At 49.6% G+C, this 25,765-nt stretch overlaps 1 protein-coding gene and 1 non-coding gene across 10 annotated transcripts in view; one reads left to right on the top strand and one right to left on the bottom strand.

Annotated features, from left to right (window-relative positions):
• Positions 1 to 25,765, top strand: part of RPH3AL (rabphilin 3A like (without C2 domains)) — a 137,552-nt gene that overhangs the window by 31,679 nt on the left and 80,108 nt on the right. For 6 of the 9 annotated variants that reach the window (XM_025280904.3, XM_025280905.3, XM_025280907.3 and 3 more), the window contains exons 2-4: positions 17,629 to 17,740; positions 21,255 to 21,398; positions 23,962 to 24,091. In XM_025280904.3, the coding sequence (XP_025136689.3) occupies positions 17,664 to 17,740; positions 21,255 to 21,398; positions 23,962 to 24,091 (351 nt within the window). In that variant the 5' untranslated portion in view covers positions 17,629 to 17,663. Of the gene's footprint in view, positions 1 to 10,647; positions 10,776 to 17,628; positions 17,741 to 21,254; positions 21,399 to 23,961; positions 24,092 to 25,765 lie in introns of all 9 variants that reach the window. The other 3 variants (XM_044940596.2, XM_025280909.3, XM_044940595.2) reach the window with 2 other exon arrangements.
• TRNAG-UCC lies at positions 2,273 to 2,345 on the bottom strand. Its single transcript has one exon. It is a non-coding gene; the product is annotated as a tRNA-Gly (tRNA).

The raw sequence follows: 25,765 nt of genomic DNA, 5'->3' as shown, positions 1-25,765 counted from the left end.
AGTATATGGTATCAGGAGGGCCTTGATGCCCATATGTCTTATCACTGGTGATATTAGTCTTGATGACTTGGGTAAGGTAGTATCTGCAAGGTGTCTCCCCTGTAAAGTTACTATTCTTTTAACTTTGTAAATATAGTATCCGTCCATGAATCTGGCCTGCACAGTTATTACTGGGGTGCTTTAATGCTGATTCTTCTGTTTCCTTCATTCCTTCTGTACCAGACAGACTGCACATATATTTCAGGTTCAGTTCCAGACCACTGGGATAAAGCAAATGTCAAAGGGAGTCACACATTTTTTGGTTTCCCAGTGCTTGTAGAAGTTATATACACATAATACTATAGTTATTAAGTGTGATGGTATGGGGAGGGAGGAGGGTTCAGGATGGGGAACACATGTATACCTGTGGCGGATTCATTTCGATATTTGGCAAAACCAATACAATATTGTAAAGTTTAAAAATAAAATAAAATTAAAACAACAACAACAACAACAATGTAACAAGCTGAGTAAATTAAAGTCACTAAGTTTTGTCCAACTCTTTGCAACCCCATGGACTGTATAGCCCACCAGGCTCCTGTGTCCGTGGAATTCTCCAGGCAAGAATACTGGAGTGTGTTGCCATTCTCTTCCCCAGGGGATCTTTCTAATCCGGGGAATGAACCCAGGTGTCCTGCATTGCAGGCAGATTCTTTACTGTCTGAGCCACCAGGGAAGCCCATACCAACATACATGCCTCAAATAAAAAATACTCTATTGCTGAAAGGTGCAAACTATCATCTGAGCCTTCAGTAAGTTGTAATCTTTTGGCAAAAATAACATCAAAGATCACTGATTGTAGATCAGGTAACAATGATAAAAGTAATGAACATTTTGAAATAGTGCAAGAATCACCAAAATGTAACACAGAGTCACAAAAAGTGAGCAAATGCTGTTAGAAAAATGGCCCCAGTAGATGCTCAGTGCAAGTTTGCCACAAACCTTCAATTTGCTGAAAAACACAATTATCTGCAAACCACAATTAAGTGTGATATGTCTGTATTTATTAACTGGTACCAGAAGGCAATGGCACCCCACTCCAGTACTCTTGCCTGGAAAATCCCATGGACGGAGGAGCTTGGTGGGCTGCAGTCCATGGGGTCCTGAAGAGTCAGACATGACTGAGCGACTTCACTTTCACTTTTCACCCTCCTGCATTGGAGAAGGAAATGGCAACCCACTCCAGTGTTCTTGCCTGGAGAATCCCAGGGACGGGGGAGCCTGGTGGGCTGCCGTCTATGGGGTCGCACAGAGTCGGACACGACTGAAGCGACTTAGGAGCAGCAGCAGCAGTAGTAGCCCTTCTGTAAGAGAGAATTGTCCACCTCCCCTATTAATTTGTTTATTCAATTTTTATATCATATTTATTTTATGGGCTATAATCCAGTACTATTGTCATTTTTGTTGTTGGAAAAAGTGTTCCAGCTTTTGGAACTTCCCTGGCAGTCCAGTGGTTAAGACTCGGCCTTCCAATTCAGAGGGTGTGGGTTCAGTCCCTGGTTGGGAGCTAAGATCCCACATGCCTCTGGCCAAAAAACAAATCATAAAACAGAAGCAATATTGTAACAAATTTAATAAAGACTTTAAAAACGGTCCACATAAAAAAAATCTTAAAAAAAAACCCCAACAGTTCCAGCTTTAGCCGTTGAGAGTTCATTATGGAAGTTTTATTGTGAAAGTTTTCAACCCTTACAGAAAATCTGGACAAACAGGACAAAGAAACCCCTCCACTTAGATTCAGTCATTCTTAGCATTTGACCATATTTGCTTTCTCTCTCTCTCTCTTCCCTGCCCCTCTCCCACAGTGTTTTCACAAATGCACCATCTGTTGTTTTCATATTGAGGTTAATTTGTAGTTAATCTGTCCCCAGGCCATCAGAGGGTGACGGGAAAATGTAAGTGGCCAGTTCTTTGTCCCCTGGAGACTGTGTACCTGGTTGCCCTGTCCAGGCCCCCGGTCTGTGCTTCACTGTGCTCCATGCTTTGTTTTGTAACAGCTTTATTGAGATGTAACTCATATACCATAGAGGTCACCCATAAAAAGTATACCATTCTGGGGGGTTTGGTGTATTCACAGATATAAGCAGCCGTCACCACAGCCAGTTTTAGAACATTTTCATCTCCCCAAAGAGAGACCCCATATCCTTTAGCTATCACCTGTCTTCCTCCCCCGTAAGCTCTAGGCAGCTATTATTATTATTTTGGCTGTGCCACACAGCATGTGAGATCTTACTTCCCCAACTAGGGATCGAACCCATGCCCCCTGCACTGGAAGTGCAGAGTCTTAACCACTGGACCACTGAGGAAACGCCAGCCCTAGACAACTACTAAATGTATTTAGAGTCTCTATAGATGTGTCTATTCTGGACGTTTCATATAAAAGGAGTCATATGCTATGCTATCTTTTGTGGCCTGGCTTCTTCTAACATGATGTATTCAAGGCTCATCCCTGTTGTTGCATGAATCAGCACTTTGTTCTTTTTTATGGCCAGAAAGTTATGACCAACCTAGATAGCATATTCGGAGAAGGCAATGGCACCCCACTCCAGTACTCTTGCCTGGAAAATCCCATGGACAGAGGAGCCTGGTTGGCTACAGTCCATGAGGTCGCTCAGAGTCGGACACGACTGAGCGACTTCCCTTTCACTTTTCACTTTCCTGCATTGGAGAAGAAAATGGCAACCCACTCCAGTGTTCTTGCCTGCAGAATCCCAGGGACGGGGGAACCTGGTGGGCTGCCGTCTATGGGGTCGCACAGAATCGGACACGACTGAAGTGACTTAGCAGCAGACCCTTATCAGATATGTGATATGCAAATATCTTTTTCCATTCTGTGAGTTACATTTTCACCTTCTTTTTTAACATTTTATGAATCATTTATGTATATATTTCACTCTAAATGGACATTTGAAGCTATTTCTTGTTTGCGTGCGTTAAGATAATATAACAGTAAATGTACCTATCTTTTGTTGAACAAGTGAACCCATTTTTGAGGGAGAAGATAGTTCCAAGACCAGGGTGGCAGCTTTTCTAGCATCCTTGCCTTCCAAAGTTACATTGTCACATGTTCAGCTTTAAAGATTTGCACCCTGGAGAATGAGGTGGGTTGTGCTGGCTGTTTGTGGGCCTGGGTCGCAAGGTACAGGCATTGAAGCCACCCGTTTTATTCAGAATCTTGAAAGGCAGTGTTTATTAATAGACATTTTTTCTTTTTCTCTCAAACACTCAAGGTAGACCTGAGCCATAAAAATCAGGGAGGTTATACATGGAAAGCAATAGTAATTCTGCTGTTTATGAAATTTAATAAAAGGTTTATATGGTAAGCATTCATTCTTTTAATATTTTTTCTATAAATATACCATGAAAATACTGCATTTGGGATTAGGGTTAGTTCTTTGGTGCACAGTTTTTTAATGTCAGTAACGTCCCCTTTATTTTTTTTTTTTCTTTTGTTGGTATGCTTTTGGTATAAAGTGATATATCATTGTGGTTTGGGTTTGCATTCTTTTATATTTATTTATTTGTCCTGGGTCCTAGCTGTAGCACACAGGATCTTCAGTCTTTGTTGTGGGATGTGGGACATCTAGTGTGGCACGTGGGATCTAGTTCCCTGGTCAGGGATCAAACCCAGGTCCCATGTATTGGGAGCGTGGAGTCTTAGCCCATGGACCACCACAGAAGTCCCTGGCTTTACATTCTTTTTTTTTTTTTTTTTTTTTGGCTTTACATTCTAATATCTGAGAAACCACTGCCAAATCTGAGGTCATGAAGTTTTGCCTGTCTATTATCTTCTCAGTGCTTTACAACTTTTAGCTCTTACATTTAGGTCTTGATCCATTTAGAGTAACATTTTTAAATGGTATGATGTAAGGGTCCAACTTCATTCTTTTGCATGTGACTGTTCCGTTGCCATCGCTGTTTACTGAAAAGACTCTTCTTCCCCCATTGAGTGGTCTTGACACTCTTGTCAAATGATCAGTTGATCACAGATGGGTGGGTTTACTTGTGGACTCTCAGTTCTATTCTGGCACACGTGCTTTGAGTGTCATCTGGGCACAAGGTTTGTGCTGCTCTTGGGGAGTGTTTTGTACAGTAGGAGAGGTCAGAAGCTTTCACAAGCCACCAGAGACTGGCAAGTGCTGGGAAGAGGTAAAAAATGTGGAGATGCCGAGGAGGGAATCAGTGCTTCAGGCCAGGGCAATGGATGTGGATTGGGGAGCAGCCGGGGGCTGTTTGGAGGAGGCCTGGGCTTAAGCATCTAACAGGGTATGATGCCAAGTGTTTCTGTTTGTCTGGAGACAGATTTGGCAAGGTGGCATAGAGCCTGTAGATGGCCTGGCACTCCCAAGTGGGGACAATAGGCTTGATTTGCAAGTGTCTGAGCAGAGCCGGGCTTTGGCAGGGCCCCTCTGGTGGCAGGGTAGGCTGAGTCAGGTGGGTGAGCCAGGAGGCAGGGGAATCACTTAGGATCCTAGGGTGACTGAGGTCTGGGCGAGCTCCTGGGTCAGGAGACCTGTGGCTTCATGTCACTCTGCCCTGTGGGCATAGGAGGAGGCATAGCAGCCCTGGAGACCCTGCTGCCCATTTCCTGGGCCTCACACCTCTAGTCCCAGATGCTGGCTGCCTGCTCCAGGAAATTCACACCAGCCTGCCTCCTCTGCAGTACCTGCAGCTCTGCTCCAGGTAACCCCGAGCCTTCTCCTATTTGGCCAATTCCTACAGACACACTCCTGTACACTCCTAAGGGCTGGGAGCACAGAAGAGGCTTGGAGAGTGTGCCTTGCTTTATTACCTTCATTAGGTGCCACACGCTGCAGCCGGGACTCCTTGGGGGCAGAGAGGGTGACAGAAAGTGCCAGGGGCCAGCTGCATGGCCTTGAGCGAGTGGCTGCACCTTTCAGTCATCAGTCAGACCTCTTCTCTGAAAGTGGATGATGACATGCCATCCCTTTGGGACTGTGATGAGTTTCACTTGGCCAGCCTGTGGCCAGCACCTGGCAAGTGGGCAGGGCCCTGTGCAGTCCTATGCTTTCCCTCCCAGTTTGGTAGCTCAGGGCCAGACTGAGCACAAGCAGGGACATTTTGATTTGTGGGCTCCTCCTTAAAACCTCCAAAACTACTGGCAAAATGTCGGTGCTGCTGCTTGGTCTTTTCGCTGCTCATCTTCTCTGTACCTAGCCACCTGCTGGGGGTGGTCCCCTTTCTCACTCTCAGATGCCTACCCCCTGCCTTGCTTGAGTCTTCAGCAGTCCTCGCCAGGGTCTTTCGTGATGGACACCCCCACTTCTTTGCGGTCTTAGCCTCCACCAGGGGAACTGAGGAGTGTGCAGAGAAATTAATAGCTGGCACCTGGGCAGTGCGTACTTAACCTTGGAGCTGGAACAGGGAACCAACTATTTGTGTTTCCATGAACGAGAGGGGACAGCTGGCCACAGATAGCAGCTGGGTCAGCAGGGGTTGCCTTGGCTGCTGGCTTTAAGCAAACAGCCAGGGCCAGGGTTCCTTCCCCAGCTCTGGGAAAGTGGGCGGAAGAAGACTGAAGGACCTGGCGGAGCCCTGAGGAGAGTCACCTGAGAGCGGGGGTCCTGGCAGGGCTGTCAGAGGCCGCTGCTCCTGGGACCCGAGTGCACAGAGGACCACCCTGTCGGCACACCTGAGGCTGGGGTGAGAAGGGGTGGGCCTCTTTTCCTTCCAGAGGCGTCTCTGCCTCATGGAGAGGTTTCTCTTGGGCTCTTCCAACAAGCACCTTTGGGTGTGAGCTGAAATCAGATTTCCTTTGCAGAAATTCTGTTTGCCTGAGATTTTCCACACAAATTGAATAGATGGAAGCAGGCTTGTTTTTCTGCATTAGGAAACGAATAGCATTTACACTCCTCGTGCACCCCGAGTCAGGTGCCTGGCGACACCTGGGACAGACGTTGGGCATTTTCTGAGCAGAGTCCCCCAAGCCACAGACAGCTGCTTACCCTGAGGGCTTGATTTTATCTTGGTAACCTTTGAGCTAAGTTTCAGTTTCATCTCCTGTTCTTTGCTTTTTGTGCCATTGATTTCTTTTTTGACCATCTGGTGAATCCTATGGAATGTTTCTCAAAATAACGGCTCTCAATGCACGAACCGTGTTACAGAAGAAGCCAATTGTATTGACATTATTATCAGAATGTATTTTTTTTTAAACAAAACAAGCTTCTGATATAGTAACTTATGTGCTTCTTTTTTTGAATCATTAAGTAAACAGCCTTGTTGTTGTTTAGTTACTAAGTCACCTCTGACTCTTTGCGACCCCATGGACTGTAGCCTGCCAGGCTCCTCTGTCCATGGCATTTCCCAGGCAAGAATACTGGAGTGGGTTGCCATTCTTTTCTGCAAGTAAACAGCCTTGCCATTGGTCTAGTAACCATTGTAATTTTTAAAATCACCACAACATATGATATTTTTATTTGCTTTTATTAATTGCTAAATCTATTAGGAGACAACAAGATTATTGGAAGAACTGGTAACAATAGTTTTTTATTTGAAGTAGCTTTCTTTTATTGAGAAAATTTCAACCCATTAGAAGCTGGTTTTCTTATCTCAAGTTAATTATTTTCTAATTCTGGTTATTAGATGTTAAAAAAATATTCATGTCAATTTCAGGATTATAAAAATTTAGTTTTTAACATATTAGTCTATTGTCTGTAGTATAATGTACATCTGAATGTAATAACTATCATAATTTTAAAGTAGTGATGAGCATAAATAACATTGAGGTCTCTGCAGCTCTGTATTGTGATATGAAAATATCTGTGATTCTATTGATGACCAAGACACTGGAATTTTTCATATGACTGTGGTGTGTTGCCTGTATTCATAATGAATAGGTCATTTCAGTTACAGGTTAATGAAAATACAGTTTGCTCCCGTCCAAGTTCACTGGTCCCCTGTTAAGAACTCCCAAGACAAGCAGTGACCAAAGGAGATGGTTTTCCCAAATCCACTTTTCACAGCAACCATGACAACTCCTGGGGCTTCCCAGGTGGCGCTAGTGGTAAAGAACCCATTTGCCAATGCAGGAGACATAAGAGACATGGGTATCCCTGGTTCGGGAAGATTCCCTGGAGGAGGACATAGCAACCCATTCCAGTATTCTTGCCTGGAGAATCCCATGGACAGAGGAGCCTGGAGGGCTATAGTCCATCGGTTCACAAAGAGTCAGACATGACCGAGGGGACTTAGCACACACGCAGGCACACACATGATAACTCCCTGTCTTAGATGTATTAATAGATCCCTCTCCCAGTCCTGAGCACCCCAGGACCTCCAGGGTGGGGGGTAAAGACTATTTTGAACATCTGTACATTCATAGGGTCCACTATCTCTGCTGTCCCCACTCTCATAGTAGGACTCTGGCCTTTCTCTTCCCTAAGTATCATGGGTTGAATTGTGTCCCCAGGGAGACATATTGAGGAACTTCCCTGGGGGTCCAGTGATTGAGAATTCGAGCTCCAATGCAGGGGGTACAGGTCTAATCCCAGGTTGGGGAACTAGGATTCCACGTGCTGCAGGGCAGCTAAGCCCTTGTGCTGCAAATACTGAGCCTGTGAACCCTGGCCCCCATTTGCCTCAACCAGAGAGAGGCCCATGTGCCACAACCAAAACCCAATGCAGCCAAATGAATAAATAATTTTTTAAAAGGGGGCATGAAGAAGTCCTAATGCTCAGAACCTCAGAATGTGAATTAATTTGAAAATGGGGCATTGCTGATGTAATTAAGATGAGGTCATATTGGGATCTCCTATGGTCTTTTTAGTTTTTGGCCTTGCCACACGGCTTTTGAGGTTTCAGTTCCCTGACCAGGGATTGAACCTGGGCACTTGGCAGTAAGAGTCCCAACCACAGGACCGTCAGGAAATTCCTGGTCTTAATTCAGCATGAAAAGAAACACAGGGAGACGGCCACATGGAGACACAGAGGGAAGAATGCCACGTGAAGATGAAGAGAGAGGTTGGAGTGATGTAGCGACAAACCAAGGAGCACCCAACATCGCCAGAAAACAGCAGGAGCTATAGCAGATGCTTCGTAGACAGATTCTCCTCTGGGTCCTTCAGGGGGAGCTTGGCCTTGCTGACATCTTGGTTTTGGACTTCCAGGCTCTAGGACTGTTGTAAGGCTCCCAACTCGTGGTACTTGGTTATGGCAGCCCTCAGAAGTAATTCCGCCTGGTCCCCTGAGGACCAGAGCACTGCTTTGGGCCCTGTGAGGCTTCCCTCCTTCCTGTGTATTTGAGGATGAGTCCTGCCCCAGGAGTCTGGTTGCCCTGGAGTCTCCTGCCATCAGCCCTGTGATCGTCTTCAGCTAGGACCTCCACCTGCTCTGTTTCAGGCATCTTAGAAACAACAGAAGTGAGCTATGCCTCTGGGGACAGGGAGGCAGAGCTTGTGGCTGTTAAAATTGGAGGGCTGGCGCCTGAAGGGAGAGGAGCAAGGAGCAGGGCGTTTTGCATCTCATTTTGGTTGGAGGCTGCAAGTATCGTCTTAGCCTGGGAATGAGAAATCGAGGAGACAAAGAGACGGGCAGGGATTTGGGTCCACTGGAGAGGACATTTTGGGTGAGGATTTACTTCCCTGGGAAGAAGACCCCTGCAGCAATAAGTGGGGCCTTCTGGGGGGGCGGGTACCGGGAGCTGCCCCCTGCTCACCCTGCAGTCAGCTGAAATGTGTCACGTGCCTGGCGCAGGGTCGCACTCAGAGCTTGTTTGTTGAATGAATGAATGAGGGCAGTGAAGACAGAAGCAGTGCTGCTTGTCTGTCTGAGGCCAACAGCATGCTCAGTCTTGTGGCTCATGGCGGATGTGGGGATGTACCTGGGGCATCTAGGCTGGACTACTCCTTGCAGGGCCCAGAGCACAGACAGGAAAGGCTGCAGGAATCTAAAGACCCCACCAGAAGTAAAGGACCCCCCCAACCCCATCCAGGACACAGAGTGGACTGAAATGCTGAGGGGAGGCAAATGGGGTCGATTCTGAATTCCCAGAGGACTGGTGTGGGGCTTTTGCAGGCTGCCAGTGTACATAGGGAAGGTGGGTCATGGGACAAGTTCCAGAAACAAAGCTGAGCAGCCAGTTCCCAGCCACAAGAATGTGGGCCTCGTGGGAGAGATGAGGTGGCAGGTGATACTGGAAGGGTCATTTGGGCCAGTTTGTGGGTGGCCTTGGCGAAGCTTGGGTTTTTATCTTGGGCAAAGGGGAGCCACTGAAGGTTTTAAGAGCAAGGGACTTGCATGGTCTGACCTATGCTTCAAGGATGACCTCTCTGACTGCAAGTGAAGAGGGCGTAGTGAGCCCCTGGAGGTCCAAAGGCCAACTGGGAAGCTCCTGCCAGAGTCTGGGTAAAGACAAGGGGAGAATCAATGAAGAGGTGGGGTGGGAGCGAAGTCACCCAAGGAAGCAGAGCTGGCGGGGTGCCCGATGACAGGGTGAGTCCTGGGGACCTTTGTCAGGCAGTAGCTTCCCCAGGGCTCTCTCTCATCTCCTGTGTCCTCTCCAGCCTTGCCTCATGCATAATCAGCCCGCAGAGAGCTTCCCTCGGGTTTCAGACAGGCCTTTGAGGCTCCCTGTCTGCGTCTTTCATCCTTCAAGTGCGGTGTGACAGGTGGAGGAAATGTTGATGTCTCGGCTCACCTTATCTTGCTTCTATTATCATGTTTCCCGTATCATAGTAACAGAGCAGATGTCAGGGCCTGTTGCTAAGGGTTCCCTGGAATATTAATACCTGGGTGTAGAACTGCAGGCTCTTAGGCAGTGTCTTTGAGGCCTCAGGAAGCAGCGGCTGGGTGGCAAGTATTCTTTTATATTCATCCCTGCTTTTTCTTTCCCCTCCTCAAGCCCTCATCTCCTCCCCCGATCCAGGCCCAGCTAGTTGTCTACATGGCAGACTCAGCAGCAGCCGTGAATAGGCAGCCACCCTCCCCTCCCGCACCCAGGGCAGGCATGACTGAAGGATCTCCACAGGAGGCTGAATGCGGACTCCCAATCCTTCCCCTGGCAGCTGTCCAGGCACCAGCTCAGATTTGGCCCTGGGGTGACCCCCTCCCCCTCTTCCAGCCCTGCACAGGCTACCTGAGAAGGCTCCGGGCCCTCCCCCAGCCCACCCTCTGGGACATGGGAGGGGGCAGAATGGGTTTTATTTGCTTCTTAATGCCCCTTGTCTTGCCTCTCTCATCTGGCCCTTTGACCTTTCTGCTGCTCACAGTTTGCAAGTCCAACTCCAAACAGCTCTGGGAGGTTGGGCTCCTCAGGATATTGAGGTCTGGGCTGGGATTTTGTTTACCAAATGCCATTTGTGTCAGTTATCTATTGCCATGGTAATGCTACATAACATCCATCCCCTAAGAGAATAGTTTACTACTTTAAAAAAAATGTTTATTTATTTGGCTGCGCAAGGTCTTAGTTGCAGCACTCAGGAGCTTCGATCTTCATTATGGCATTCGAAATCCTTAACTGTGGCATGCAGGATCTAGGCTTCCCTGACCAGAGATCGAACTCGGGCCACCTGCCTCGGGAGCACAGTGTCTTAGCCACTGGAACATCAGGGAAATTCCTACAACATTTCTTTATTGCTTCCGAGTCTACAGGTTGTCTGCTGCTCTTGGATGGGCCTCACGTCTCCTTTCTCGTGGTTCGGCTGCCCCCAGAAGTCCCCTGCATCTGCACTTGTGTTCTCTCTCAGTGGCTGTTTGGACCCGGCATCCTGCCGTCGCTGGTGACTCGTGTTTGCCTTTACACATGGTGCCCCCGCCTAGACCCTGTGGCTCCTTTCCAGCTGTCTCACCAGTCCTATCTCTTTCCCGTTCTTTTCCCCATATCATGTCTGTTCCTCCCATGAGATCGGACCCTACAGCTCCTTGAAAGCTTATCCATTTACTTCCCAGCCTGGGGTGTCAGACAGGGCTCAGTTGTATTAGCGAAAGTTTCTCTGAAATAAACCAAGGAAGCAGAAACGCCAGGGTCTGAAGGCGGGAGAGAGCACCCCGCCAGGAGAAGCTGTGGGTGATGAGGAGCTGTTCTGAAGTTTCTTCTGTTTCTGTGGCTGCTGGGTGGGGTGGAGCCCTGGTGGGCGTGTGTGATGCTTCCCGAGGGGCAGGTGGTTTTGCCCTCCAGTGTCTTTTTCAGAATCCAGTGCATCTCAGAGACAGCTGCAGGCTAAGGTTTTCAGCGCTGTGTTAAAGAGGTTGTAAGATTTGGAAGGCTGGGTCAAAGAGCAGCGTTTTCCTGGGTTAGTAATGATGTGGGCTGTTCTCTGTAGTTAGAGGCATGCGTTTTCATTTCATCCTTGCTGTGTGCTTGTGTGGAGGCGGAGACCCTGGCTCTTTGTAGAAAGAACCCAGCTAGCAAATTGTGACTGGATCACAGGGCTCGCAGGCTGGTGCTGCTTCACCAGATTCTAAGCCTACAAAGTCCATTAAGAGGGAGAAGCCGCTTTATAAGTGACCCTGAATGTTTGCAGAGAAGAGGTTTTTGTTTTTAGTGATTGTACTATACACATTATTCTTTTTTCAATTTTTTTTTTTGATGTGGACCATTTTCAAAGTCTGTATTGAACTTGCTACAATATTGCTTTTGCTCCATGATTTTTGGTCCTTTGGCCATGAGACCTGCAGGATCCCATCTCCTCAACCAGGGATTGAACCCATGTGCCCCCAAATCGGAAGTTGAAATCTCAACCACTGGAGCCCCAGGGAAGTCCCTGTACACATTATTAAAAGCAGTTTATTGGAGATTTGCAGATTCTTCCATCTCTGAGTTCTGAGCTTGAAAATACAAAATCCGCATAAGACCATCGGGGCACGACTGCTTGCAGCAGAATTTTTTTGTGTGAATGACTCTGGTGATGCGCTTTGGTGATACGTTTAAAAAAAAAATGTACACATCTGTTCCCCTTGGGGAATTTATCCTAAGAAAATAATCAGAAATGGGCACAAAGATTTATGTCCCAGGATATCCATTTAGGGCTGAACACCATAGGACAAAACTGGGAACAATCCATGTGCTTCCCCCAATAGGAAAATGGGAAAAATAAATCCAGAATACTAAGTTACCATTAAGAATCATGTTTCTGAGGACTTTTAATAATGTGAGAAAGCACAGTGTGATAAGAAAGCAAACAGCATAGGTAGTAAGAATCCAATTTTATTTAAAAATCCATGCACAACTGTCTAGGAAGACATGGGACGGTCTTACATGAAGACGGTAGGTCTTCATCGGGGGGTGGGTGAAGAGTGTGTTTAGGCTGCATGTTCTACGGTGCCCAGGAGAGACCACGGGAGCTTGCAGCTTTTAAAAATTAATTTATTTTTGGCTATGCTGGGTCTTCATTGCAAGGCATGCACTCCCACCCTCCTCCTCCTCCTCCTTGGGGCCCCTGCTGGAGGGGCAGTGAGCCCAGGAGCGTATTGGATGATGGCGAGCACACAGCTTGGCAGAAGAGCCGCCGGGTCAAGGGGATGCAGGAAGCTGGGGGACATGGGCCAGCTGGTGGGCAGGGAGCTGGCAGCAGGCTCAGGATGCTTAGATTCGGAGAACCTAAGCTGACTCTGTTGGCAGTTTCCTAAGCTGTGTTTCCACACACTGCCTTCCTCTCCCACCACCTATGCTGAGATTGTTCCATGTGGGCCAGGGACAGCTGTGCCTCCCAAGGTGCCAGCCACAGCCCAGGGCAGGCCCCGCAGTCCCCAGACAGGGCCTCAGCTCTCACTAGGAGCCATTGCTGTGGACATGCTCAGCCACGAACTTACCACCAGCCGGTGCCCACGGCCCCAGGCTCTGGGAGAGACATCCCACATCTCCCTGGACCTCTCTGTAGTGTTTGGCTCAGTGGGCTCATCTTCCTCAAAGCTCCAGGAGCAGGAAGGATGGGGGACCCAGAACGCCTCCTCCTTCCTGCCCTAAGAACCAGGCTGGGGTGAGGGCCCAGATCTCCCCACCAGATTGAAGCAGTGACCAATCTCCCACCTCAGGACCCTTCTCCAGTCCCCTCCCTGCCCCTTGGCAGGTGAGAATGCACTGGACTACCCAGAGTGGTCCCTCCAGCCTGTCGGTCTCCGCTCCCCCTGGGGAAAAGGTGGGGAAACTGAGACCTGGGGAGAAATAACTGATTGTTCCTGGTCTTGCAGTAAGTTTGCATAAAAGTCAGACTTTCTCAGGTCTTTTCTCTCCGAGTTGGGTTATCCTCACTGCCACCAAACCCTTCCCTTTATACTTACTGCACAAGGTGACTTGAGGCAGAGAAGGTATATTAATTAAGGGTTAGCAGACCCACATGGGTGTGACCTATCCTCAGTCTCTCTGCCTGGTTCTTTTCTCTTTTGCCAAACAGAAAAAGTAATGATTAGATTGAGAAAGAATAAAACAGTAGGCTGTGGGTGGTTGCAGAGTTATTTTGGCTCAAGTTAAAAAAAAAACAAAGCAAAGGAAAGGAATTAGATGTCAGATGGGTCAGTTGTTGTTCAGTCGCTCAGTCGTGTCCAACTCTTTGCACCCCCATTGACTGCAGCGCGGCAGGCTTCCCTGTCCTTCACCGTCTCTCAGAGCTTGCTCAAACTCACGTCCATTGAGTCGGTGATGCCATCCAACTGTCTCGCCCTCTGTTGTCCCCTTACCCTCCTGCCTTCAATCTTTCCCAGCATCAGGGTCTTTTCTAAAGAGTCAGCTCTTCTCATCAGGTGGCAAAGTATTGGAGTTTTCGCTTGAGCATCAGTCCTTCCAATGAATATTCAGGACTGATTTCCTTTAGGATTGACTGGTTTGAACTCCTTGCAGTCCAAGGGACTCTCAAGAGTCTTCTCCAACACCACAGTTCAAAAGCATCAATTCTTCAGCACTTAGCCTTCTTTATGGTCCAGCTCTCACATCCGTATGTGACTACTGGAAAAACCATAGCTTTGACTAGACGGACCTTTGTCAGCAAAGTAATGTCTCTGCTTTTTAATATGCTGTCTAGGTTGGTCATAGCTTTTCTTTGGACAGAGAGATGTTAGTTTGGGGGTTCTCTTGCCAGTGATCCTCAAACTCTAGCGCCCTAGGAAATGACCCAAAGGGGACAAAAGAGGTTTATTCCCTAGAGGCTTATTTGGAGGTGATGTGTTTGGGGCTGTGAGGAGCTGCTGTCTTCTGGAAGTCCTCACCTGTCCCGCCATAAAGATGGTGGCATTTCAAGCATGAGAACACAGGATCCCTTCTTTCTTCCCGCCTCCTCCCCGCTCCTGAGCTCCACTCCCTTTTGATTCAGAAGCATCTGCAGAAGATGGAATAAGTCCCACCAGAGGTTCTCTGACTTGTTCCTCCCTCTGGGATCACCACTGGTGCGTCCCTGCTTTCGTGGGGGTGCCCGGCAATGCAGAGGGGCCACCTCCATACTCTCTGTACCTAGCTGCAGCAGTGGGCAGGAAGCATCAGAGCCCGGCTGTCTAGTCCTGAAAGCAGTGGCCTGGGATGTGTGGTGCCCCCTGCAGGCCTGGGCAAGAATGGCAATGCCTGTGAGGTGATAGTAATAATGTAGTCGTTCAGTCCGGTCTGAACTGCAGCCCGCCAGGCTCCCCTGTCCATGGGATTCTCCAGGCATGAATACTGGAGTGGGTAGCCATTCCCTTCTCCAGGGGATCTTCCTGACCCAGGGATCAATCTGGGTAGCCTGCATTGTAGGCAGAATCTGTGAGGAGATGGACTGCCAGTTAGCCATGGGATCAGCCTGTCCCCATCAGGGAGACCTCATTACTTCCATTTCTTGACGCTCCCAGAATATTTTTAAAAAATAATAATAAGGAAACAGGGCTACTGAGTTACAGTATGTTTTCTAATGTTTACTTGGAACAGAGTAAGGCGTTTCACACCCATGCAGCAGTGTGACTGCGCTATTCACAAGATAACAGAACTTTAAAACAACAACAACAAAACAAGCCGTAGCTAGAAGTGGGGCTGGTTTAAAGTTGTTTAATGAGCATGTCGTTTTTGACCCCGGCTGTGTTTTCCTGGACTGGATGTGAGCCTCATTTGGGAGAAGGTCAAGACTTTAAGTGGGAGGTGGTACCGACAGCCCTCCCAGCACTGGATCCAGCCTGGGGTCTCCCCAGGGAGCTCCCCGAATAGCTCTTCGGGGTCTCTCTCAAGGTGGCTGGCAATGGGGAGTGGGTGCCTGGATCACCTGGGATAGAGAGACCGCTGTGGTCAAGGTCGTGGGCTTGGTCTCTGTGGGGGTCAGTTAGCAGCAGTCTGCATGCCGCCCCCTGCTGGTCATCACAGAAATGGGTGACATTGGTCTAGAACCAATGACCAATTGAGAGCAGTTGACATTGCTCTCAAACCACAGTCCAGTGATTTCTGGGGGGTTCCCAGTGCCTTTCAGGGGGTCCACAAGGTCAAAAATATTTTCTTCTTCATCATCATCACAATATACTTGGTCAAATTCTCTCAAATATACAGATGAAAAGTTCATTGACCTGATTTCAAATACCACATTGAAACTAATCTTTAAAGATAACTGTCATCTGTTGAGTTTGGGTGCAGAATGAAAGAAGAACGTCCACAATTATCTAGGAAGGCTATTAAAACACTCCACCCTGTTCCAACTATAGGACGTATCCGCTAGAGTCTGGATGTCCTTCATGTACTTTAACAAAACTACATACCACAAAACGTTGATTGAAATGTCAGACATGAAACTGTCCGTTGTTAAGCCAAACATTACATAGATTTGTTAAAATGCAAAACAATCCCGTTATTCTCACTAATTGCTTTTGTTTTGAAAATACAGCTTTGAAATATGTGAGCATCTCATGGGTTTATTATTTTTTGATGACTTAACAATTTAAATTTTCTCAGTGTTCATTTCTAACCTGGTAAATAGCAATAGATATAGCCCATATCATTTGGAGTTCCCAAGAATTTTTTGAGATGTAGTTCACATACCATAAATTTCAGACATTTAAAGTGTACAAGATAGTGGTTTTAGTGAATTCACAAATCTGTGCAAGCATCCTGCATGCGTGCTAAGTCACTTCAGTCATATCTGACTCTTTGTGAGCCCATGGACTGTAGCTCACCAGGCTCCTCTGTGCATGGGATTCTCCAGGCAAGTATACTGGAGTGGGTTCCCATACCCTCCTCCAGGGGATCTTCCCAACCCAGGGATGGAACCTGCATCTGTTCATGTCTCCTGCTTTGGCAGGCAAGTTCTTAACCCCTAGAGCCACCTGGGGAGCCCAGACAACCATCACTGCTAATTCCAGAACATTTCCATCATCCGGAAAAGGACCCTGAGCCCATTGGCAGTCACTCCCATTCCTCCCTCCCCGCCACCCCAGCCCCTGGCAACCACTAATCTACCTTCTGTTTCTATGGATTGGCCTGTTTTGGACATTTCATATAAGTAGAACCATACAACATGTGGTCTTTTGTAACTGGCTTCTTTCACTGAGCATGTTTTCAAGGCTCATCCGTGTTGTTCTCCAGTCCCTTTTATGGCCAAACAACATTCCATTATACAGATATGCCACATTTTATCCATTCATCAATTGATGGACATTTGAATTGTTTCTACTTTTTGGCAATTATGAACAGGGCTGCTGTGAATATTTGTGTAAAAGTTTGTGTATGGACATATGTTTTCAGCCCTCTTGGGTTTATACCTCAAAGCCCTTTCTGGGTCATATGGTAATAACTGTATGTGACACTTAAAGAACTGCCGGACTAATTTTCAAGAGTGTAAAGGAGTCCTGTGTTTGAGAACCACTGGTCTGGAGGGAACGAGACCAGGGGAGTGTGGATAACTCAGTACTGCCCTTCATCTTTGCTCTGGAATTAGGATTCCCTCAAACTCAGCTTTCTCTCTCTCTTTCCCTCTTTACTATCTCCTCAATGCATACCCTTTTTTGAAAAATTATTTATTTGGCTAAGCCGGGTCTTAGGTGGGGCACGTGGGATCTTCAGTCTTCCTTTTGGCATGTGAAATCTTTAGTAGGACCAGGGATTGAACCTGGGCCCCCTGCATTGGGAGCCAGAGTTTCAGCCACTGAACCACCAGGGAAGTCCCCCCACAACACATATCCTTGGTGGTAAGGAGAAAGCCAGCTCGGCTCAGCTGCGCAAGTGAAACCACCAGCAAGTTTTGGAGCAGGGCCCCCTTCCTTCAGGGTTTCTGAGGGGGCCATGCTCATTGTGGTCCCAGGGCAGTAAAGTGGGGTTGGTACCTGGAGGGTGCAAATGCCCTCAGGGTTTGCCTGCCAGGTTGGAAACTTCGGACGTGTGCCTCTTCTTTCCTTTCTGATTCTGTCCCTTTGATGTCCTGTCAGTCAAGTCCAACCTTGTCACTTAGCTGCATGAGCCACCTAGCTACCCCTCCCAGAATCAGGAGTCTCTGAAAGAGGAAGCTTGAGGGAATAGCACTTAGCCGGAGGGGTGATTCTGCTGGTGAGGGTCCAAACATCACTGGAGATGGCATAGGGGCGGCAGTGGAGGGAGATAGGTTGGCAGTACTGGTGTTTGGTGTCTGAGGGACCCCGCCTGCCACGCGCACCCCAGTCAATGACGTGCTCTTTCTTTTTCCCTCTTTCTTATCTCAGATGTGACTCCCCGCCCTGGCTGGCCGCTCCAAACCATGGCCGACACCATCTTCGGCAGTGGCTGTGATCAGTGGGTTTGCCCCAATGACCGGCAGCTTGCCCTGCGAGCCAAGTAAGTACTTCTCAGGCTTGGCCGGGCCCTCCCTTCCCTCCTCTTCCCAACTCCCCTCCTTTCTTTGACAAAATTCAATGCCAGGGCTTCACAAGGAGCAATTTGAAGGCAAGTGCCTGTCTTAGCGCAACAGTAAAGAATCTGCCTGCAGAGCAGGATACACAGGTTCAGTCCCTGGGTTAGGAAGATCCCCTGCAGAAGGAAATGGCAACCCACTCCAGTACTCTTGCCTGGGAAATCCTATGGACAGAGGAGCCTGGCAGGCTACAGTCCAGGGATTGCAAAGAGTCAGACACGACTGAGCAGCTAAACAACAAGCAAAAAATGCCTGTCTAATGCACACCACACTCCTGGCCTTGAGCTGGGCACCTAACAGCCATTCACTCATTCCGTCAAATGGAATGGATTCCCATTTCTCAGATGAGGACATGAGACTGAGGTCCTCACTGGCATCGCCCAGCTTGTGAGTGGAGGGGCTCCCCTGGGTCCATCTGACTCTCATGCCTGTGTTCTTTGGACCACAGTAGACTTCAGGGAGCCAGACCATTTCCTTTGCCTTCTCTGTGAAGAATAGAAATCCCCTGTCACTGAGCTTCAGACCCTGAGTCCCAGGCAGCAGGGAGCCTTTGATCTCTGGATGCCCACTTCATAGTTGAGCGCCTGGCCCCAGCAGACAGGACACACCAAAGAAAGGCTTGTCAAATTTACAAAGAGCTGCCCTCTGGACTGAAGCACACAGCCACCCTCGAAGCGTCCCAGCTCTCAGCCGCGCCCAGGTCAGGATTTCTCTGCCTGTGGTTTGCCCCGTTTTCCTGTTACCTCTCAACCTGGTGACCCCCTTGGCTGCACTTAAATCAGCCCGTCTCCACCCACTGTCCCCACTGCCCCATGGCTGGAGACCAGGGGCCCCCAGATGCCTCTTCAGCCTTCCAGTCTCCTCCTGTCCCTCCAGGGGAGCCGGGGGTCCCAGGGATCAGATAAACCCGAGAGTGCCGCTCCATCTGTTAAATCCATGCCGAATACAGGAGCCTGCATTTCCCCAGCTGGGACCAAGTTCAAGACATTTGCAATTAGATATTGTGAGCCTGCAGGGGACAGAGCTGAAACATCAAAGGATAGAAAAATTAATCCAGAATGCCCAAGACGAGTGGAGTCCTGTGTGATTTGCAGGACTCTTTGCACCACAGTTAATTTGTCCCTCTTACCAGGGTGGCTCAGCTCTTTTAGCCCCCACGTGGCCCCTGCGGTGGAGAGACCAGGGATGAAACCATCCTCTCTCCCTCTCTCCTCTGACACCTGGTGAGATGACGTGTCCTCCACGGCTGGATGTGAGGAGCTGGGGAAGAGCGGCGCTCTTGTAGGAGGGGCTGGCATGACCCCTGGTGATCCTGCCAGCCTCCCCTTCAGTTCTCCTTGACCTTGTCTTGCGCTTAGCAGCAGCCAGAAGCTATCATAGCACCTTTTAGAAGAGCGGATGCTTTTATCTCTCTCCAGGGTGTGCTGCCTTGTAATGCCAGGCTTCTTGTGATGCTGGGCTCCTTAAAGGATAGTGTTACAAACCCCCGTGGCCAGGTACTGTGCCTCTGGGAGGCTGGGGGAAGTTATCTTCTTTGGCTCCAGCTTAGAATCTGTTCTCCCATCTTCCAGCTGCCAGCACACATTTTCTAAACCCCTGCTATGTGCCAGGACTATTGGACTGCAGTGAACAAGACCAATACGGTCCCTTGTCTTCAGGCACTGATGGGGAGCAGGGAGCGTGATACACACGGTTACTCGTGTGCAGCTGCTTTGCCGGTAGAAACAGGCAGTCAGGCAAAGTGGGGTGCTAATAATCTAGGGTTTGGGGGAGGTCTCCCTGAGAGTGTGATGCTTATGTTGAATCTTGGAGGAGGGGTAAATACTAGCTGAAAATATGGGGAAGCGCATCTAGGCAGCAGGAGCAGCAAGTGCAAAGGTCCTGGGGTAGAAGGGACATGGCCTGCAGAGACCTGGCAGGAGGTCAGGGTGGCTTGAATGCAGAGTGAGGGGCTGAATGGCATGCAAGGAAGATGGAGAGGTGGGCAGGGGCCAGATGGGGCAGGGTGCAGCCCTCAGGACTCCCATTCTAAGGGGGAAACAGAAGGACTTACCTTGCCTCGTAATAATGTTTAAGCCTCATGGTGGAGCTATGCCCAGGCCTTAGGGAACTCTGAGCACGGGCTCTCCTTAACCCATTTTGGAGGGATCAAGGAAAAGCCTCCTATAAAGTCCATGTCTAAAAGATGTCCTATAAAAGAAAGGGAGTGAGCCAGTGGAAATGAGGCTTAGGGAGAGGGCAGGCACCCCAGGAGGAGGGTACAGCTTGAGCAAAGGCCTGGAGACAGTGCACAGCCTGGAACACAAGGGAGGCAGGAGCAGCTGTTGGTGCTGTGCCCTGTGCGAGGCCCCACAGTCGGGGGACGTGCTGCTAGGCACTGGGCGCCGCCAAAGGTCCTTCCTCGGGGTTTGCAGCTCCGTGTACGTCTGGCAGCCCTGAGTCAGCCTCCTTTGTTTATGGGGAGGGGTCGGTCCCCTGGGGCAGCCTGGCATGGCCCTCGGCAGCTACCAGATGTGAGCTCCCCAGGCCAGGAAGCCTTCTGACCTCGGACTTGCCTTTGCAAAGGCACCTAACTGCGCCCTGCCTCTTCCCTCCTCTGAGAGGTGGGGAGGCCTGCCTTGCAGGATGCCAGGGGTCCGGTGGGGAGACGGTCTGCAGAGCCCTGGGCCTCATCGTCGCCCCCCCTGTGCTGCTGTGACCCTCTTGCCCTGAATCTCTCTAGTTTTCAAAATGCTCCATGAATCTCCTTTTATCCTCAGCATCTTTTTTTTTTTTTAATCTATATGTAATTTTATTTATCTATTTTTCTTTTTGGCTGTGTGTGGTCTTGGTTGCTGTGTGGGCTTTTCTCTAGTTTTGGCGAGGAGGGGCCACTCTCTAGTTGTCGTGTACAAGCTTTTTCGTTGCAGTGGCTTTTCTTGTTGCAGAGGACAGGCTCTCAAGCATGCGGGCTTCAGGAACTGTGGCTCCGGGGCTCTAGAGCACAGGCTCAGTAGTTGTGGCGCACGGGCTTAGTTGCTCCACGGCGTGTGGGGTCTTCCTAGAGCCAGGGTGGAACCCACGTCTCCTGCATTCACAGGCAGATTCTTTACCACCGAGCCACCAGGGAAGCCATGAGTGTTTGTAACCCAATCGATGATCTTTCCTGTCCATCTTGCTTTCTTCCAAGACTCAGATCCAGGTGCTCAGTCTTCTTTTGATCGTCTTCCCTCGAAACCTCTTGTGCTGTGGCCTTTTGTACATTCCATACCCTGCCCCCCGCCAGATGCTAAGGGCGTGCTGCTGTCTTCGTGGGGCCCAGGAGCTGGTGGGTGGCTGAGACAGTGTTTGGAGACTGGCATGCGCCCGACACACAGACTGTGCTCAGGGGGCCTTGGTGGGTGTGGTAGGGGTGCCGGCTTGCACTGGGGCTGGACTCGTGTGCTGTGCTCTCTCCAGGCTGCACACCGGCTGGTCTGTGCACACCTACCAGACAGAGAAGCAGAGGAAGAGCCAGAGCCTCAGCCCGGCCGAGGTGGAGGCCATCCTGCAGGTCATCCAGAGGGCCGAGCGCCTTGACATCCTGGAGCAGCAGAGGGTCGGGTAAGGGCTGCTCCCGAGAGCGGGCAGAAGTGGGGCCTGGAGAGGGAGGCAGGGCAGTCAGTGCCAGATCAGCAGGCTGGGAGTCTGGCACCCTGGGTCCTTGTGCCGGCTTGTTACTGGGAGAGAGTCAGCTCAGCCTGAACACCCTGGGACTGGAGTAGATTCGTAACCCAGCCTGTTTGAGCCCCAGTATACCCCTCTGTAAGATGGGGATAGCAGCCTGGGCCCCAGGCTATGGGGAAGATGAGTGAGTGCAGCAAGACGCACTAGGGTCTGTTCAGCTCTGCGCACAGGAGGGTCACTGTGGTTCAGCCAGGGCAAGGATTTAGCAGAGGCTGAACCGTGGGTTCTCCCATCAGAGACCATTAGGAGCCGCTCTCCAGCTTATCTAAGCTCTCTTGGCCTCCGGCATCTGGAGCCGACTCCTACACAGTCTTCAGTTTTTGTTGTGTCTTTTTATTTGTTTAATTGCAAAAGCAATTCATATTTCCTAGACAGTCTGAAAAACACAGGCCGCATAGGCAGGAAGACATAAATGCAGGGCACTGATGGGAATTGATTTGATTCTGGTCTCCTTGTTCTTTCTCTGTTTATCTTCTTCTATGAAATATATGATCATTTTGAAAAATCAGACATTGTAGAAATGCAGAGTTCTAGAAAGTGAAAGCGCCAGCACAAAGACCGCTGCTGTCTAGCTTATCGTGTGCGCCTCGCTTAATACAGATGTATTACTACTGTTTCATTCCAGAGAGGGTTTGTAGCAGATGTCTAGTGCTCTTTTCCCCCTCTACTCCTGGCTGGGGCCCCACCGCCTCTCAGACCTAGCCCGAGGGTCCTGCAAGGCTTGGAATGCCTCAGAGGTGCGGGTGCTGATGACTGACAGGCCAGCGCCACATCCTTCAGGCTCCCCCAGGAAGGCGTGCGGGGGGTCGGTGGGGGGTGTTCCCTGTGGGCTCCCCGAAGCTGTGAGACGTGTTTGCACCCCACCCCCTGACCCCCATCCATCTGGGCTGTCTTCCCCCTGCTGCTCACGTTGTCTGGCTGTGTTGTAAGCACTGGGTTTGGCTGAGGCAAGAATGACCCAGGAGGCAGGAAATCGTCTCAGAAAGAGGAAGGGTGTCCTGTGTGGTTGCACTGATGGGGGGGTCCCCTGAGAACAAGCAGTCAGGCCAGGGTTGAAGCTGAGTTTATTCCCAGGACCCTGGAGGTCCCTGGAGGAGGGACGGTGACCACTGTGGAAGTCAGGAGTGTCTGCTGACTTCTGGGGCCAGAACCAGCCTCAGTGCCCAGGCTGCCCTCCCTTGGCCCCCAGGCAGGGCCTGATCACCCAGGGGAGACAGTGGAGTTGCCATGAGATGGGGGGCCTGGGTGTAGCCTCAGCTGTACCTCTGAGGAGCTGTGCCATCCTGGCAAGTGACATCACACCTCGGAGCCTCAGTCTTCTCATCTTTAAAATGGGGGGAGGGGGACAGCGTCCTCCTTGCGGGGAGATTGTGAGAGTCACAGGAGACAGTGTACCCACACACTATCCTCCATGTATTTAGGAATTTTTGCTGAGGGAATTCCCTGGTGGCCCCTGGTTAAGATTCTGAGCTTCCACTGCAGGGGGCCAGGTTCGATCCCTGGTTGGGGAACGAAGATCCTGCATGGAGCAGCCAAAAAAATAATAATAATTTTTGCTGAGAATCCACTGGATACTGGAGACACAGCGGCCAATGGAAAAGAAGTGGCCGTGTATTGTGGGCATGACAATGTTGTGTGACAGGTTGTCACAAAACAGGGGTCACAGTGGGCCGAGGGGCTGTGTAATCTGGCCCCTCCCGGCCCCCTCCTGCCTCCTTAGTCCCAGGCAGTATAGTGGCCCCCAACCCCCAGGCTCCTTGCTGCTCCAGTGCTCCGGGGCCTTGCTCTTGTACTTGTTGCCCCTCCACCAGCTCTTCACACATTTGGTCCTTGTCATCCTTCCCCTCTCAGTTCAGATGTCCTCAGAGAGGCCTTCACTAACCACCATCCAACATGTCCTGCCCCGTCCCACCCCCGCTTATTTTATTCCATAACCCCTCCCCCTCTCTGAAGTCACTGTGCTTATTGTTTATATTTTCTTATTTATTTGGCTGAGCCAGGTCTTAGCTGCGGCACTCGGGATCTTTAGTTGCAGCACGTGGGCTCTAGTTTTCTGATCAGGGGTCGAACCCAGGCCCCCTGAATGGGGAGTGAGAAGTCTTAGCCAGTGGACTGCCACGGAGGTCCGTCACTTTGCTTGTTTATAGAGTTTCTCTCATTGTTAAACGTAAATTCCATGAGAACAGAGACTGTGTCCCTCTCTGTCTTCTTTGCTGCAATATTCCTAGTGTCTGGCATACTATAGGCACCCAGTTCACGGTGGGTGAGTGAATGAATGATTAGGAATTAGCCAGGGGAAGGAGTGGGCAGGGAAAACGCCAAAGGTGAGGGAATGGCCCCTGGGATGTGGTACGGTGTGGGGGGCCCGGGGCTACCGGAAAGGTGGCAGTCAGGTTGGAGACGAAGCCCACACCGTCTGATCCTGTGTCCTGTGCTGCAGGCGGCTGGTGGAGCGGCTGGAGACCATGAGGCGCAACGTGATGGGGAACGGCCTCTCCCAGTGTCTGCTCTGCGGGGAGGTGCTGGGCTTCCTCGGCAGCTCCTCCGTGTTCTGCAAAGACTGCAGGAAGGTAAGGCCCTGCTCTGGCTTCCCAGCCAGGACCAGCCCTGGCACTTCGTGGCTCTGCGTCCTGACTCCCAGGAGAGTGTATATGTGTTTGTGCATAGATGTGTGCGGGCCTCCCTGGTGGCTCAGCAGTAAAGAACCCACCTGCCCATGTGGGAGACGCAGGTTAGATCCCTGGGTTAGGAAGTTCCCCTAGAGAAGGAAATGGCCACTCACTCCAGTATTCTTGCCTGGGAAGTCCCGTGGACAGGGGAGCCTGATGGGCTATAGTCCTTGGGGTTGCAGAGAATCAGATATGACTTAGTGACTAAACGATACATGTGTGCATACATGATATCCTATGCTTCATGACAAGAAGGATTGGGGCTGGAAGGTCACATGGCTAGGCTTCTAGTGCCAGCTCTGGGGAGTGGACCTCTGGGTCTCACAGGACTATGTATGAATTCAGCTCTTCTGGTAGCTGTGTGACTCCAGAAAGCTTATTTACTATGTCGAGCCTCACTGATAAAATAGGGACAATGATAATATATACCTTAGAGAGTTGTGAGGATTAGATAGTATATGCAAAGCTCTTAAAACCTTGTTTGGCACGTCAGTACTCAGTAAATGTTATTAGTTGTTTTAAATAAATGCAATTTTCCTCTTGATCCCTGGCAACTCAAATGAGTAGCAAGGCCAAATGGATTTTCTCCTTTTCTTCTACTCCACTGATCATTCTAAATTATGCCATATATAAAATTGTTTCATAGCGAGTCCAAGACTTCTTGAAATAACTTTATAAAAATTGTATGTATTTATTTTTAGCTGTTCCGGGTCTTCGTTGCTACACGGGCTTCCTTTCGCGGGCTTCCTTTACTTGCGTTGAGCAGGGGCTGCTCTCCAGCGGTGGCTTCTCTTTGTGGTGGCTTCTCTTGTTGCGGAGCACGGGCTCTAGGGCCCTGGAGCTTCCATAGTTGTGGCTCGTGGGCTCAGCAGTTGCGGCTCCCGGGCTCTAGAGCACAGGCTCAGTAGTTGTGGTGCATGGCTTTGGTTGTTCCATAACATGTGGGATCTTCCCAACCAGGGATAGAAAAAGTGTCTCCTGCGTTAGCAGGCAGATTCTTTACCACTGAGCCACCAGGGAAGCACCTTAACATAACTTTTTGTTTTTCCTGGCGTTTCTAATTGCCTTTCTTTTCTTATTGACCAAAGAATAAGGTGCCTTCTAGTCCTCAAGGTTTCTTAGCATCTGAATTTTATTCTCTATTGCATGAAGCCTACTTTTTTTTTCTTCCCTGCCAGAATCTCTTCTAGACTCTTATTCCTACTCTAGCCTTTAGTCGTTATTGCACGGTTGTCATCATGGGACCTTGCTTTACTGCCCTCCTAGGTTAGAAGCACTGGTCCCAAGATACCACGTCTTTTTCTTTTTTTGTTGTTGTTTTTCACTCTGGTTTTACTAGAACCCATCCTCAAGTAATTTCCATGTGCTAGACATTATTTTAAGCCTGGAGTTATTTTGGTAAACAAGACAGACAAAGAACCTTCTCTCTTGAGAGTACATGGGTGAGGGAACCAAAAACAAGTCATGATCAAATAGATAAGAAGATTTCAGGAAGAAATAAATTCTGGGAAGAAGTAACAGGGGAAAGAAGATTGGGGGTGCAGCAGGGCATTAATAGTTGAAAGGACTGTAAAA

The sequence above is a fragment of the Bubalus bubalis genome, chromosome 3 (genome assembly GCF_019923935.1).
Source record: "Bubalus bubalis isolate 160015118507 breed Murrah chromosome 3, NDDB_SH_1, whole genome shotgun sequence".
NCBI classification, from domain to species: domain Eukaryota; kingdom Metazoa; phylum Chordata; class Mammalia; order Artiodactyla; family Bovidae; genus Bubalus; species Bubalus bubalis.
The sequence above is the reverse complement of the archived record's forward strand: the minus strand, read 5'-3'. Positions and strand labels throughout refer to the sequence as shown.